The sequence below is a fragment of the Penicillium alfredii genome (genome assembly GCF_028826965.1).
Source record: "Penicillium alfredii strain IBT 34128 chromosome Unknown utg000010l_segment0_segment0, whole genome shotgun sequence".
Lineage (NCBI taxonomy): Eukaryota > Fungi > Ascomycota > Eurotiomycetes > Eurotiales > Aspergillaceae > Penicillium > Penicillium alfredii.
In genome coordinates, this window is record NW_026622707.1 from 629,171 (window position 1) to 645,261 (window position 16,091).

Genomic DNA, 16,091 nt, shown 5'->3' on the forward strand with positions numbered 1-16,091 from the left:
GGCACATAGCACATAGATTGACGTGCTAATATACCTCTACTGGGAAACAAGGGAGACAGAAAAAAGAGAGAGCACGCAGTGGACCGTTGGGCAACGAGGAATAAATTAATTTTTGCAATGGGTCTCCCCCCTCAGCCCCTCTTAGACTGCAGTAGTGCAGCCGTAGTATGGCCGAAGCCCCAAAGTCAGATGGTTACGATCGATTTGGTTCTCCGTCAAATCGCGGGTACTTTCTTTTTCCTTTCACCGCTAGGCCAAGTCTAGTCTGGGTTCTGGTCATCGTCGAATCCTCCACTGCATTGGCTCTCTCTCCCAGTTTCCGATTCCCGTGTCATGCAGCATGCATGGTGTGTGTCTCCCCCGAACGGTCGGGGAGAGATGCCCATTGAATGGCTGTCACTATTTCATGCTGTTCAGCAATTACTATAATACTATGGTATCTTTTGTGCTACATACGCTACACCCCTCGGATCCAGGGGGATTATTTAGATTATTAACACGGAAATGGGATCCTTCGGGCAATAGTGGAGAGGGTTATTATTATCCAGGGTGATCGTCTTGGGAGATTGATGGTATTCAGGAGAAAGAAAGAGAGCAATAAATAGATAAAATAAAAAATAAAAAAATAAACTCATTATTTTGAGTAGTAGTCCATGAAGAAGTGGTCCTTATGAGAATGGATGACTCTTAGGGCTTGGTTTCCATCCGGGGATCCATTGAATACAATTGTTTGCTGAAGAACCCCCGTTCAAAGGATAAAAGGCAACAATTGACGATAATTGGCATCTCGGCAAATCCACTCCTTTCAATAATCCGATATTTGACCCCTGAACCAGGAAAAGCAAAGCAAAGCAAAGAAAAAAACAGGGCTAACGAACTGCTCAACGCTGGTCCTCCAACGGCGATCTGGCACATCGATTATTCCCTCTCCGATCCGCTCCCACTGATGGACGTGGAAGTTAACTGTTTCTGGAAACGCCACTGGGCTGGGCGGGTAGTCCCGGCTGGATTCTGGGAATTGCCCTGGTCCACTTGGAGGACCAATGAGTCGGGGAAGGCGAGTGAGTGAGAGGATGAATACATACATGTATTTGTAGACCCAAACCAATGGGAAACCAACGGGGAGGAAGAATGGGGGTAGTCAGACGGTACTTTTATTTTTATTTTTATATTTCAGTTTTGATATCATCTCTTCTATACATTTCCCCCTGTACTGTACTGTCCAGGCTGAACCCCCTAAATCTGCGCACAGAGCTCATGGCCAAAGCATCCAGTGGGGAGAACTAAAATGCAAACTCCCGCAGACCCACCTGCCAGTCTAAGTCTCTCTCTCGGGGGGAGTACCTGGCTCCCGGTACCTCCCAGCCGTGTTTAGGGTACAGCAGTACTCCCCGGAAAAGTACCAAATGACAAGGCCGGAGAAATTGCGAATCTTTCAATCCCCATACCATGGATACACAGTGTATACACTCTCTATACACGCTGTACAGCCAGATCCGCATTACCGGAAGGCCCATGTGCATGGAAACCTCCGCAGTCGTACGGTATTGAGCTGGTTGCCTCTTTGCATGGTAATTATTCTCTCTCTCTGCTTCTCTTATTCTTTTTTCCTTAATTCTATTCTATTCCTACCTAGGGTGAAGTTCCTTTTTCTTTTTCTCTTTTCGTCCTTCAACCTTCACCATTCGACCTTGGGTTATCCTCCCTACATCTTTTGCTGGGACATTCCCTGTCCGCCAGACCCTGCACGCCGGGTCTCCCAACTCCCTGGGACGGAACTACAGCCTCTCGGTCACACCCCGACTTTGGTGGAATTGGCGGAATGAAGTGAATTTTGGGCTTTTACATCGATCAGCGACCGAATATTCGCCATTGCATTCCCACGGGATCTCCCGTCACAGCAGTCTTTCGCCATGTCTCCGCAAGACACCTCCGGTCGCCTGGAGGACAGACCCGAAGGCTTGTCCAAGTACCTCAAGCGCATGAAAACCGTCCTTCGTCCACGATCAAGCTCGAAGCGACAATCTCTCGCCAGTCCTCCTGAGGTCGGCCAGTCGATCACAGCAACGTACGACTCCATTTTTTCTTCTTTTGTCATCTGCGTTCTATGTCAGTGCATAGCTAACTTGAATTTATTTATTTTTTTCGCATGACAGTGCTCCTGCGCCCTCAACTCCAGCCCCGGCTCGCAAATCTACAGGCGCGACCAAGCCCGTCATGCTGACCGACTACAGCGTGCTGCAGCAGGAAAAGGCACGGGTTCTCTTCGCTAAATACGGCCTGACTCTCGAACCGGGCGAGTGGAAATCACCCACAGATCTACAGCTCACACGGGTGACCAAACCCATCCGCATGCGAGTCCGCCGCACCTGCCACCGCTGCGAAACCACCTTCGGCCCGGAGAAGGTCTGCGTCAATTGCCAACACGCACGTTGCAAGAAATGTCCGCGCTTCCCGCCCACTCGCCCCAAGGATGAAGACCCGCCCATCCCCAAGCCCAAGATCCCTGAGATCCGGGCCCGCCAGCGCGGCGTGCTGCCCATGACGCCGCATCTCATGTTCACTGGCGATCCGACCGGGCCGTTGGTCCTGCCCTCGCGCACTGGCGGCCAGGATTTCGTGCGCAAGACCGTCCGCCAACGGGTTCATCGCACATGTCACCTATGCGAGACGCAATTTCCATTGGGGATCAAAGAGTGTGAGAAGTGTCAACATCTCCGCTGCAAGCGATGTCCCCGCCAACCACCCAAGCTCGATAAATACCCCGATGGCTACCCCGGCGATGTCGATCCGCCGAAACTTAAACCCGATCGCACATTTAAAAAGCCGCGGCGTCGAGTCCATTACATATGTCATGTCTGTTCAACCACATATCATGACGGAGCATCGACATGTTCGAAATGCGGGCAAGCGAAATGTGCCGAAACTATACGAATTCCGTATGTTTTTTCCTTTTTTTCCCTTTCTTTCTTTCTTTCTTTCTTTCTATCGCCTTTCTTTCTCTTTTTGCGTTACTATCTTTGAACCTCAACTAATCCCCTCCAGACCAAAAAAGATTAAACACGAACCCGATCCCCAAGTCGTCCGCAGCATGGAAGACAAACTTTCGGCCCTGGCGATCAAGGAATGACCTGCATTTTTTTTTTGTACAGCGGAATCCCTGCCAGCCACCACGCTCGCACCGTACAGCGAATGTCGATTTTCTTTTCTTGTCCATGCCCACCCTTACATTCCCCCCACGATGCCATTTTCTTGATTACTCCCCCATTTTCCTGCATTGTTCATCGGTATCACCCGATTGACTTGTCTCCGATCATTTCCTTTTCTTTCCTTCAGTTCTTCCTGTCATGCATCTTCATACATAGCAGACGGACAACATCTCCACCAAGAATGGAATCAATATCCCCCCTCGTTGGGCCGGCCCTGGGACTGGGGCTGGCTATTGAGCTACGATTCTGACGTGCACTGGTATCGGTTACACGTGTATCTGATATCTGATGAAGTGTACTCCCGATATTTTCGTATAGTCAGTATGTATACTTTACTTGTAGATGTACATACCAACGGAATCCCCCTCCCCCCGGTGACTTTTTATTTTCTCTGCCGTCATCGCCGGTATTGCAATCCTTGCGAGGTGCATAGTACATAGTATAGTATACTCGGGCAATATACAAGAAATCCACCGCGGCCTGCCATTGATCGCCAGCCTAGACTTGTATCACCATGGACGGATGTGCAGTCTAGGCCCTGACTACCAACTACAGTTTGTACAAGTACTACAATATTCCTGTTACAGACTTGGCGAGACACACATATGTACAGCATATCTACAGTATTCCATCTCAACGGCCCGCCCCACCTATGGCACCGGTGCTGTATCCCGTTTCGGGGCAATCTGATCCGCAATCCTCCCTCCAGTCCACTCCACTCACTCATTAATTCTGTGCACACTGTTGTGAGTGCGTTCTACTTTTATATGTTTGTATTGGGTAGGACTGAGTCTGGTATCAAGTAGAGTACTCTTACCATGTATTCCAAAAAAAAAAAAATAGGAATAGGGATAGAGCGAGAGATATGGATGAAGAAATAATCGTTACAATAGCCTTATGCTAATGCCTTATGCTAAAATACATACCTCGGCAGAGAGATCCCCGAGGTACTGCCGAGATATCGATGATGCGCTAGACGGGGTCTACATATTGATCTAGAACGTCGGTTATTGCCATGCTCGTGATCATGCCATACAATGATATATTATATTTTCACCTTGACAATTATTCTTGTTGAAACTAACCATTGAATCCACCCCTCCAACATAGCCCTGGCCGTTAGACACGGAACCACGCGGCTGAACGCGGACCGAGCCGTCTATGTGGGGGGTTGGGTGTTGGATCACATCCCTTCCTATGACTATTGAGACAAATTAAGGAATTAAAATGGAAACAAAAAATAGGTTTAATCTATTTTCCAGTTTCACCATCAACAACTCCTGTTCATGGATGGACTATACTCCAAGAATTAGTGTGTTCGGAGCGTCCGCCCTTTTCGGTATAGATTCCGTAAGTGGGCTGGAATTTACTCCACAGATAGAAAATAGAAGATAGAAGACAGGTGTCTCTTATCTAGACCACAGGATCCATCTTTTAGTCGGGTGGACTTGAAGTGTGAACAAAGTACCAAGTGCGTTGGCAGGATTGTAGTGAGTATCCTGTGAATGTACTTGATTGCTTCGCTGTTATTGTTATTCCCTCGGCAAGTACTTTTATATCTCATACATACCCTCGTCCATCTGTGTGTATCCTATAGCCTATAGCTAAACAAATCTACTGCATGACAGCCGGTGAAGCCCGATGCAAGGACGACTGTCAAGACCTAAGTCAATCTCAGACTGGTTGCAGGGTACTACATACTCCTACATACAACAGTAATTATGCTCTGAAGACCTGCCACTGATACATACCATCGTATAGTATAGTATAGTATAGTATGTATACACGAACAAACTCTGCAGTCATTCGAGCAAGGGATGAAGCAAGTCAGACCCAAAGTGCTGGGAATTATGGAGTCATCCGCTTGGTCTGGATGGCCATGGGTGGCTGGCAAGTGGAGAAAAATCAGCCGAGTTTTTTTTCTTCTTCTTTCAGTATGGGTTTATCCTTCTCACCTCAGAAGTGATCCATAGAAAAATATGTCCAATGTAGATCCACAGGAGGAAGGAGAAGGAAGAAGTCTCCCGGTGGGGATATTCTAACGATCGACTAACGCAATAAATCCTCCACGCCGAAGAATCCAACGGTTTCAACGGAAATAAGCCGAACAAAAAAACAGGACCAGGGATATACATTGGTATTGGCAAGAATAAACAGAAATAGAAATAGAAAGAATCTGACCATTTGAATCTGACCCGTGCTTGCGAGGATCTCTGTGGCCAGCGTGGTCTTTTCCCCGTACACACATCCAGTCCTTGTATCTTGTGTTTGTTGGCTTCCCATTGCGCTGGGTCGCATCAGGCACAAATCGGAAGTGTGTTGCTGGAATCAGGCGCATTTTTCGGGAATCGAATGATCGAAGACTTCTCTGTATTTCTTTTTCTCTTTTACTGTCTGACAATACCCCTGACACCTCCCCTCCTTCAGGATCTTGGCACGTCAAACCCATGTTTTCGGGATTTGCGGGAATTTTCTAGTCTTTTAGTCTTGGAGTAGCCCCCGGGGCAGAGGGGTGTATTCTCCATACAGTACTTCCAATGTATAGCTTTGATATGTATGTATGGAGGAAGAGTTTTGCCATGTCCCCCTGCTTTGACTTCTGCACGCCCCCCTTCCTCCCCACAGCATGGCCAGACTGTCGGGTTGTGGAATCGAGGGTGTCATATATGAGGGGGTTGGGGGTTGTCAGCTTGCAGGAGTGGATGTCTGATTCGTTTGGATTTATTTGGCTGGAGGGGTCGGGATATAGTGGACTTGGTGAACGTGGCATGGGGTAATTGAAAGTGCTTTGAGTCGTGCTTTTGTCAAGTGAGAAGACTCAACTGGCAGATAAGATCTTCAGTCCTCGCTGTAGATATGAGATCTTCCTTTTCGCTATAGGCACTAGTCCTGCTCATAGAAGTGTACGTTATGCTTGAGATACTACGTTTAGTTGACGGCTTGTATACCATTGATGCTGAGACTCAACAAATCTTTACCATTTAACGGATATTAAATATAGACACTAAAAACATAATGTGTTCATGCTGATTATACTCAAACACATCAAACCTGGATCCTCCGACTCATCTGCTCCGTCCCCGCAGCCTTGTCAAAATCAACCTCACCCCCCAAATCAACCCGCCGACCCAAAGCCCGCCGAATAATCCAGTCCTTACTATTAACCACCTCCTCAGCGTCCCCATCCATCACGCGCGGAATATCCTCCGACCCCTCAAGACGCCGCAACAACACGCTATCCTCGGGCCGCGCAAAGTACACAAGACTATACCGAGTCGAGTCCGCCTGACGACCAGGCGGCGCCACAACCCGGTGGATATTCGACCGCAACAGCCCATTCGTGAATTTCACCATCGCATCGCCGAGGTTGACAATCGCGTGGCCTGGCAGCGGCCGCACATACACCCATTCGGCGTCCGCCCCCGGCGGCAGCACCTGCAGCCCGCCCAGCCGGTTGAAGAGCACTGTCACGCTGCCAAAGTCCGTGTGCTGGCCCAGTGCCGTGCGTCGGTCGTCGACGGGTTGGGGTGGTGCTTTGACGAAACGCACTTGGTCGCCGCTTGCTGCGTACTGGCGGTGCAGGTTAGAGAGCATCCCTTCTGGGAGTCTTAGGTGCTTGTTGAGGATGGTGAGGATGGTTTTCACGATGCTGTGTGAGCCTCGCATGAACGAGGCTAGCCGCGCTCGGCTTTGGTGTAGGGTCTCTGGGGCTGGAAGCTGCCCGCTTACACCTAGAATGTCGTCTTTGGATACCTAACGCCGGATGGTTAGTTGTGTTATCGGTATATCAGGTTCGTTGGGTGGGTTGTCTTACATTGTAGAACTCGTTTCGATCCAGGTTTCCCTGCTTGTCAACCACCGCTGCTCCCTGGGCCTTGTATCCGAAGTACGAATTTTGTGCACTGAAATCATACTGCTGCTTGTCTTCCGGGCTCAGTTCGAACAGTGCTTCGCCCACTCGGAACAGGGCATCGGCGTCGTCCAGGAGTGAGGTCCCCTGCTCTACATCTTGCAAGTCGAGGTAAAAGAATCCGATATCCTTGGAGGACATAAATAGCTTTTCGCATTCTGCTGCGTCTCCAGCTAGCAATTTTCTCAGCGAAAGTCGTAGCAGTGGCGCGGTGGAGGCGTCATCCGGGAAGGGCGGGAGTCCGGGGAAGTTGTTCATGACGGGGGTGGGATTTGTCTGAAAGCTCATAGCTGATTCCTGCAATCAAGAAAGAACTACTAGAGATAAAAGTTCTTGCGGCGCAGGATACATACGTGTGTGTCTTATTGCAAGATGCAAGGATGACTTTGCCGAGATCAGATCTATGAACATGCGATATGCGGGGAAGCCGATGCAGAGCCGAGGAGCAAGCCACGCGTCGGAGGCGATTTTGTTCCGTCTACTCGAGCTCCAATGAAGCCTATGATATTGATTTACTGAGATGGGGGTTTTTCTATTGCAGGAATATCGACAGGTTAGACATTTTTAAGGAGTTTTTACTTTGCTCTATAGCGATTTGAAGTGGACCCTGGGAATAGATAGGAAATACCGAGGCTAACTTATACCCTGACTTCACAACGTTCTATTAGAGTGCATTTTATAATATGTGGGTAAAAAGTTTCTTGTCACCACGATTAAGTGGCAACTGTCAAAGCTTTAATAGTCAGTATATGGTCGTAGCTTTCTATGGAATGTGATTCGGACACAAGGACAGATATCGAACTCACCGATATACGGTAGATTGCAATTTCGAGCCCCAAAACCGGGGGTAATGGATCAATCAGCGTTGCAAGTTTTATGGAGGTATTCATGTTAGATTGAAAGAAAGTATGCAAGCGGAGGCTGAATGTTTCCGCGTCAACTAACCCTTCCCTACGTAGAAACACTTTTAGATATATTGAAAATCCCAAGAACGAGGACCTAGGCTTTTGAAAACAGCATGGCTCGCACTAGAATCTTGCGGCATAGCTTATTGGCATGAGATGGTAAATACCCCTGTCATTAATCAGCCCTACTCTCCCCCAAAAGGTGGGGGTTATGTGTTTGCTGCGCCGCTATGCATCTTTGCGGAGACCGAGGCACCAACCAGCACACTCTGATGATTAGTGATATGGCATTGCTTTTTTTGAGACTCTTAGGGGGGCAGGTTCCAGATTTCAGTATCTTGTCTGCTCAAGAACTCTCTTATATGTTCTATGTTCCCTCCCTAGCCACCTCTTCAGCCCATGCTTGGCTACTTTTGACCTACGTGCAACCGATGGCCCTATCGACTACCAACGATGCCGACCGAGGCGAAGCCGCAAATGATACAAAGCGAGGGTTGAGTGGTCAGGACTAGTCTCGTATCCGTGGGGCCGTCTGGGGAGGCCGGAGTCAAAGGCAGTTCCGCCTTGGCTCGCCATCTGGATTAGCGCTGTAAGTGTATTTGTGAATCCTTGGCAGTTGGGTCTACGATTAGTCGAGTTTATTCGAGAATCCCTATCGAGATAACAATAACCAGAGGCGTAGGCGTCAACCTTACCAGGGTGACAGTAGCAAATTAGAAGTTGTGACTCCATAGTTAGTATTTTAGAAGAGACATATATGCAATATAGTAAAAGGCTAGTCAAGTACTAGGTCGATAAATTTGCCTATTCACTGGTATACTCGGTCTTCCGCCCCCAAATACTGTATTTGCGCGGAGGGATACCGATTCCTAGCTGTATCTATTAATATTCTCGTTGCAGTCGATGTTGGTTCTCAATAGGAAATGGGGGCGATAAGTTATATACCCCTATATTTAGCAATAGCGAATATAAAACCCCCTTCTGTTTCTCTATTTCATTGATCGTTCCAACCAAAAAAAGCCCACCTATGATCTTCATTGAACAAGTCCTGCTAAATATGCGTCTCATTGCTCTACTACCTCTTTTTTCTGCAGTTATTCCAACGGCATCATGGAAGTTAACTGAGTCCTATGGAGAAAAATGCGAGGATAACAAGAAGGAGCATACCCACGAAGGCACTACCGGATGGGGATGCACCATGATCCAGGACTACGCTGCCAAGCGAGTCTACTTCGAGGGAGCACAAGGTTACAAATTCACATTCTACGACGATATGAACGCGTGTGAAAACCGTCACGCACTGGAGGAACTTGTCTCGCCCCAGGATGGATGCCGTGGGAGGAAGAGCGGCAAAGAATTCTTCTATGTTTACTTCAGAGTAAGTTTGCTAGTCAACTACTATTATATCGAAACCAGGTTTTGACTTCTTGCAGGTCGATCCAGTGACTTAATATCTTTGCTAAAGATGAATTCAAAGGACATCGATGACTATTCTGAAATAAGCGGTGGTCGTACTTGATATATTGGTGACTTTGACGATGTCAGATTGATGTATCCGATCATGTCTACTTTAAGTCTAGGCTGAGACTCGCGGGTTTGATCCCGCATCCATTCATTATATTGATTTACTTTCTATTATCAGATCACTATTATTGTAAAGACTATAGTTGTCAGGGCATAAAGCTTATGTAGCTTAGCCAATTCTACCGGTGTCGGTCGGAAAACACAGGCAATTTTGTCGATCGAAGATATGCCTATACCTCTAGTTTAATCATGTCGATCTTATCCTCTTTTGGGCAAGTTTCCGATGTAGCTTAAGTCTTAATTGTAAGTCTGTCTGGGAAGTGACGATACATTGATATTGATAATTCAAAAAACAATGGCTTTCAAGGTGCGAAGGATTCTTCTTGATTTCTTGTCAAGTACAGTTTTAACCAAATTTCAAAGCCGTGCCTGAATGACCCCACCTTGCTCAAGGAAGCCTGCTACGTGGATGGCGAGTGGAAGACAGCAAGATCTGGCAATACGTTCGAAGTGACTGGTTCGTATACAGAAGAAATCATGGTGAATGTATGTGGATTGAAGCCAGTCTCTTACACGGTCTTGACTTGGCTGCAATATGCTAGACACGCAAACACCGAGTGGAGGATTATTTAAGAGAAGTCAGGAATTGTGTTGATCTGAGATTATGATCTGCCAATTGTAGGAGTGTCTTATGATGTGTTCTTCCCATGAAGATGTTCTCGTGCAGTTCTTCTAACTCTTGCTCAAAAAGCTAAACCCTACACCTTGAAACGAATACCTCAGACAATCAACGTCGTAATATCCGCCGATCCCACCGTTATCCCCACACAGCTTGTACGTCCAGCGTATCAACGACCGGCAATTGTTCTTACTGTCCTTGCCGAGAGGAAATTCCGCGTCAAACTCTTCCTCGGAGCTTTTACAGCCCTTTCTCCATTCCACGTAGTAGTTATAATAAGCCCCACTCCCAAGGTCCGGGCTTGTCAATCCAATCGTATGTCCGTTAGCCTTGAGCTTCTTCCCTTTAGTCATGTCGCAGAATTCATCGGTCTTTTCCGCCTGAAAGTCGCTTGATATTTCGGTAGGCTTCTTGACGTCTTTGAGATCATAGCATTTCCTCTCGGCGTCGTATGGATCTGTGTGTTTTGGCACACCGGATCCACTGATCTTGTAGCTGTACTTCCCGCAATCCGTGGACACCGACGCATCTCGAGCCATGCCGTTCTGCTCCCCGCCGGTGTGGCCGCAGCCGAGAGTCATCTGTTCGAATGCCGATTTGCAGCTCGTCGTACACTTCCCCTTGCCCTTGTCACTCTTCCGATCCCAGACAAGCCCGAATTTAAAGTCCTTATAGTAATTCGAATCGGGGGGAGGTGTTCGGCCCTCAAGAAAGCCTCTCTTCTTGTTGGGAATCTTATCGCCGTGCGAGTCAACCATCCAAGTCAGTCCGTCATCTTTTTCATCCTTCTGAGCCTTGTCAATCTCCTTGCAGAATTTATCGTAGACCCCGTCGAAGACGTTATAAGGAACACCAGATAACGTGTCGAGGTCACACTTGGCTTTGATGGCTTCGGTCTCGGTCGGCTTTGTCTTGCACTTTCCAGAGAAAGTTGGACTGGGAGAATCGGTATGATGCTCCTCAGCATTGTCCATGACCATATAATAGATGAGGTAGTCAGCAATGCTCTTATGGGCTTTGATCGTCGGATGGAAAATGCGTCTAGATGAAGCATATTAGTGGGACACCACCGAGGGGTGCAAAAAAAAAACATACTTAAAGCCATCGGGTAGCACAGCTTCGATAAAGCGCTTGTTGTCCTCTGTCTTCTCGGTTTTGGTCGAATTCTTTGCATGGGGAGCATCTTTGAACGTCGATCCCGCAGTGAGAGTCAGCTCTCCAAGCCGGTCAATATCATATTCAAATGTGCCCTCGTAGCTATCGCCGCCGTCTCTCTTGAAAGGTGACATTCCGAGAGCTTCGGTGGGGTCCAGTTCAAAGAACATGAGTTGTTTTCTAACCATCCGATTTTAGCAACCCAGCGCTTTCTTTTTTTGGGTGAGGCTTTACTTACCTGCCCGGGTTTGGTTCATCAACCCCCTTTTCGCAGAACTGCCCGCCGGAGGTCCTGATCATATAGTCATAGTCGACGAAGACGACCTGATCACCGGCTTTCTTAACGGCCTCAGCGATCTTCATGTTTACTGCATCGACGAGTTCATTCATTTTCTTCCGCCTGTCGACCGTGAGCTTGGCTTCTTCTTGCCATCCATAACTGCCACTACCCTGGTGATTGTCAGCAAAATTGTTTCCACCTCGATGACTAGAAGAGTAATGTTAAAGCCAAAAACACTAAGAACGCACCTTATTGAAGGGCGACCAGGTCTTCTTGCTGCACGAGTCACCATCAGACATAGAGTCGGACCAAAAGTGGGCGTATCTAAATAGCATGTCAGTTATGTTTTTATCCAAGGGTCGCCACGTCGCTATAAGGAAGGAGTCAGAAGCTTACCCAGTATAGTAAATTTTACCATCCTTGGCGAGCTTCTCCTTGGTTTTACTCAGCAGCGAGTCTAGATTCTTGGAAAAGTCACCGCCCTCGATGGTCTTCATCGAGTCATCGAGCGTACCGTCGCAGCCGCGAGAGTATTTAGAGAGGTCGCCCTTTTTCAACCATTCAATGGCCTTGAATGCAAGGCCGGTTTCCATAAGGCCGGCTCCTTCCTTGGTAGGCGCAAAGAACTGATAGACGCATTGGTTCAAAATATCCACAAGGCCCGCATCATTTCCACCTACAGCCCCATGCATACGTTAGTGAAGGGCTTATTGAAAATAAAATAGTGCGAGATGCTCACCAGCTGAAAGCATGATGGCTTGTTGCCCATCATCGATTCGTTTCACTTGATCATCCGTGACTTCCTTTGTCAAAGCACCAGAGCAAGACTCGAATTGAAATTTTCTCTTCGATTTATCGCCGAGAGCGGAATTCTCATTCACAAGATACGGATAGGCCTTGTCGTAGCGACTACACATCCATGCACCCATCTTGGTTGGGTCATAGTTGTTGCCAAGCCGATTGCCCGCTCCAATTCCCGCTGAGTAGGAGTCTCCAATGGCGGCGATCTTGGTAATATGCGATAGATCCCATGGATCAAAGTCTTTAGTCTCGCTGTCGGCACGCTTCGACCAGGTCTGGGGCAGAGGGTCTCTTTCTTCTAGCCCATGAGTTGTGGTAGTTGGAATTGAGGCTGCCAGGGAAGTAGAAATCCCCAGAGAGGCAATAGCATATTGCCAAAGGACACCCATCTTGTGATCGATGGATGAAAACAATAGAAAGAAGTGATAGATGGTGCAAATGGTTGGTTGAAAGACGGCAGCAACCAGGGCCGGGCTTCAGCACCTTATATACTATCACTCCGACAGGATCCGGCATATACTGCGCGAGATCCCAAATAATCCCGCTTGTCTAGATAGAACATCTCGCCTTATCCCTGAAGCTAGGCCTGCACTTCATGAAGAGGCCCGATCTCAAGTGGGGGGTGGCCTAAAGAGTTCCACTTGTCACTCGCGTGGCCAGCCTTGGTAGGGACTTGAACGTGGCAGTCACACATCTCACCGGAAATAGTTTATTGCTATGCCTGCACCACATGGTTCCTAACAAACCCCTGCCACTATTTCTAGAGGCAGAGCTGAAAACCCTTCTGCAACCTTGTGTCTATTTTCAATTACACCTCGCCGAGGAACCGTGGGATTCTTACATATTCCGCTCTATTTATAAACCAGCAGACGATTAGTATCGATCGGTGTCATGCTGCGGGTACTAGATTGGATCTCATGTAAGATCTATGAAGATCTGGGGTTCGAGATCTGACCCGTAGACGCCTACTCTCCAGGGCGGATCAAGTAGGTACCCGTAGACAGCATAATGTTTTTTTTTTCAAGATTAGAAGAAGGCTGAGAGGGGACAAAATCATCAGGTAATGGTTTGGTTCCCGCATTTTATTCGCGATCAAGCCAACCTCATTCCTTGAACTAGGCGATAATATTAGCCATGTCGAGAACTTGGACGCTGGAACCCAACCTCTCAGGGTCCAAACCTCCTTCGCCAAGCCGTGGATGCGGATAAGGCCAACCACGGAGGATCGGACCTTTTACTTCCAATCTAGTTCCACGGCTGTAGTATCTGAATGGCTGCGCATATCGACGCTAAGTTGCGGGCCTAATTACACGTGCACTGTCGTGTAGTTATATTTGACCATGCTAAGAAGCGTATGTGATTCGGGAAGTGATTCTATAATCATAACCACGAGCCTGGCTGAAATCCTGACGGGCTTCAGCTGAGGCGAGACTTGATTGCGAAGGATATTTAATCACCCATGGTCCCTCTTTTCTCAGTGCATCCTAGGACAAAGAGGCCTCACCTTGGAAATTATCCCGAGGTCGGCAGAGATTCTTATTTTCCCCCTCTATCTCTCTCTCCCACGCTATGGGTGCTCCGTATTTTTTTATCTTGCTTTGCGGCATCTTTCTAGCCATTGCCCACGCGTCTCCACTTGATGGATTTACTCACTCGAAACGGGCACTTGATGTCGGTGAGTGGTGTTGACGGAGGACTCCATAAATGCGGATCGTGAAGGAACTAAGCCCCAAATTCTCTCCAGACACCAAGCTCACACCGCTCATCGAGTCATTGAATCTTGAACGGCCCTCAAATGACCATCACAAGCGAAATGATGAACCGATCATCGAGCTGGAGGACTTCAAGCGTTTCAACGGCGACCATAAGTCGTTCTACGGCTTTGTCTCAAGGGACAAGATAGGCCGGGAAAAGACTGGTGACGAGGCCGCGAGACTCGTGAAAGAGTTGGCCTCGCAGGGTTATAGCTACGCCTTCTGCGACAATGGCTTGTCCAACCTGGTGGCGGCTCTCTATATTCCTGACCTCGGCGTGTTCGTGGGATCGATTCCACGAAGCAAAGATACTGCCCTGAAACTATACGACATGGCCAAGAAATGCCCGGATTATTCCAATCGGATTCTTCGTAGGCTACTTGGAAAGAAGCCTGAAGACTCGGATGAACCAGAAGCGCAGCTGCATGCCGAGGATATGGTTATGACCAACGCCATCGCGATGATGGCCGAAAATGGCATGAACCCGGATGAGGGGTTAATGCACAAGCGGATAGCGGTATATGGTAAATATCAAGGGGATGATAAGGCTTCCTTGAAATACCCATGTGGAGTAGGTGGAAACAACAAAATTAACAGTCCACCGTGTCTAGACGTTTTGAGAATCTGGGAGATGAAACCTGTGATGTGAACGGGTGCAAGATGTTAGTTGTGGGGGATTCTACAGTTTGCTAGTGGTTGGGAAACATGATTGGTCTTTCCATCTGTATGTTCATCTTGAATATGAATCATCGCCATCGACAATTGAAGGCACCAGTAATGTGTGATATTGATAGATTTAGCAACATCTTCCCGCGCACCAGCATGGGATAGATCTATCCACGACAGGTCTGACCACATCCGCTATCGCCGAGCAAGGCATTGCAAAAGTGATCACAGAACTAGGATCCCCAGCTTCATCCTCTTAATCGTCCCCCAATCATAGGCAACCTGTTTTTTTGTATCCCACACCAAGAAATCTGAGTAGATCAAAGATAGAAGCTATCAACCTATTAGACTAGCTACCTAAGAATATAAGGTCGAGATTACTCTTACCTATTGGCGCTTTCTAGTTAGCCTTTAAGATTACGAAACTTAATAACGGTATATAGGATATCACGTTTACTTTAATGGTCTTTTAAATAGAAAAGTTCAATATCACGATAATAGACTGAGTCCGGAAGGTTTTTCGCGGAAACGTATTTAGAGAGGTTACTCTAGAAAGTATAGCCTAGCTTGCGTTTAAGAATAAATTATTAGACGAAGGGGAATTTTATAAAGTAGAACGCTAGATTAAGTCTCGGTAATAACGGACCAAAGCTAGACTATAGCAAATTAGATAATTATATTTCTATAATAATAGAATATCGAATAAACCTAATAATAGCGGTAGATTATATAGAAGATATCTATATCTAACGTATTCTTATCCTTTGTTTTTTAGGGAATCTTACGATTAGCTAAGAAGATACCGTTAAGAGACTATACTAATTAGCCTACTATTTATAAGAATAAAGGAGGTATCTATCTTTATCGTATCTATTTATAAATATGGTATTAATACTACGATAAATAAAGAGTTTAAAGTATTTAATAAAGATAGCGCTAATATTCGTTATATAACTAAAGCGTTTTCTCTTTTTAACGTTTTAGATATCTAGCCAAAAAAGTTTATATAGGTCGCTTAATCCTCCAAAAGAAGATAGACTATATAGTCCTTGTTCGACTAGATATAATACCTATTCTTTATATATTATTCTCTAATCACCTCTATTTTCCGACCAAGTATATACTTACTTTCGCTAGTAACGTTCGACAGTAATAATATCTATCAAAGTCCTTAGCTTAAAGTTTTAGGGGAGCTATCCTAGACTACG

At 47.0% G+C, this 16,091-nt stretch overlaps 5 protein-coding genes across 5 annotated transcripts; 3 read left to right on the forward strand and 2 right to left on the reverse strand.

The window, feature by feature from the left end:
• Positions 1 to 1,913: 1,913 nt before the first annotated feature.
• Positions 1,914 to 3,130, forward strand: NUU61_007787 (uncharacterized protein; the record flags this gene model as incomplete). The annotated part of the gene is made up of 3 exons (XM_056658312.1): positions 1,914 to 2,068; positions 2,157 to 2,939; positions 3,046 to 3,130. 3 exons carry the CDS (start codon positions 1,914 to 1,916, stop codon positions 3,128 to 3,130), a joined length of 1,023 nt encoding a protein of 340 aa, XP_056508605.1.
• Positions 3,131 to 6,254: 3,124 nt separating this feature from the next.
• NUU61_007788 (putative oxidoreductase, 2OG-Fe(II) oxygenase family) lies at positions 6,255 to 7,407 on the reverse strand (the record flags this gene model as incomplete). The annotated part of the gene is made up of 2 exons (XM_056658313.1): positions 6,255 to 6,962; positions 7,024 to 7,407. The coding sequence occupies 2 exons, from the start codon at positions 7,405 to 7,407 to the stop codon at positions 6,255 to 6,257; spliced, it is 1,092 nt and encodes a 363-aa protein (XP_056508606.1).
• A 1,674-nt stretch (positions 7,408 to 9,081) lies between these two features.
• NUU61_007789 (uncharacterized protein) lies at positions 9,082 to 9,475 on the forward strand (the record flags this gene model as incomplete). The annotated part of the gene is made up of 2 exons (XM_056658314.1): positions 9,082 to 9,402; positions 9,458 to 9,475. 2 exons carry the CDS (start codon positions 9,082 to 9,084, stop codon positions 9,473 to 9,475), a joined length of 339 nt encoding a protein of 112 aa, XP_056508607.1.
• An 805-nt stretch (positions 9,476 to 10,280) lies between these two features.
• On the reverse strand, positions 10,281 to 12,852 carry NUU61_007790 (SGNH/GDSL hydrolase family protein; the record flags this gene model as incomplete). Its single annotated transcript, XM_056658315.1, has 5 exons — positions 10,281 to 11,268; positions 11,323 to 11,562; positions 11,621 to 11,821; positions 12,059 to 12,338; positions 12,402 to 12,852. The coding sequence occupies 5 exons, from the start codon at positions 12,850 to 12,852 to the stop codon at positions 10,281 to 10,283; spliced, it is 2,160 nt and encodes a 719-aa protein (XP_056508608.1).
• A 1,180-nt stretch (positions 12,853 to 14,032) lies between these two features.
• On the forward strand, positions 14,033 to 15,143 carry NUU61_007791 (uncharacterized protein; the record flags this gene model as incomplete). The annotated part of the gene is made up of 3 exons (XM_056658316.1): positions 14,033 to 14,138; positions 14,208 to 14,734; positions 15,018 to 15,143. 3 exons carry the CDS (start codon positions 14,033 to 14,035, stop codon positions 15,141 to 15,143), a joined length of 759 nt encoding a protein of 252 aa, XP_056508609.1.
• Between the last annotated feature and the right edge of the window lie 948 nt (positions 15,144 to 16,091).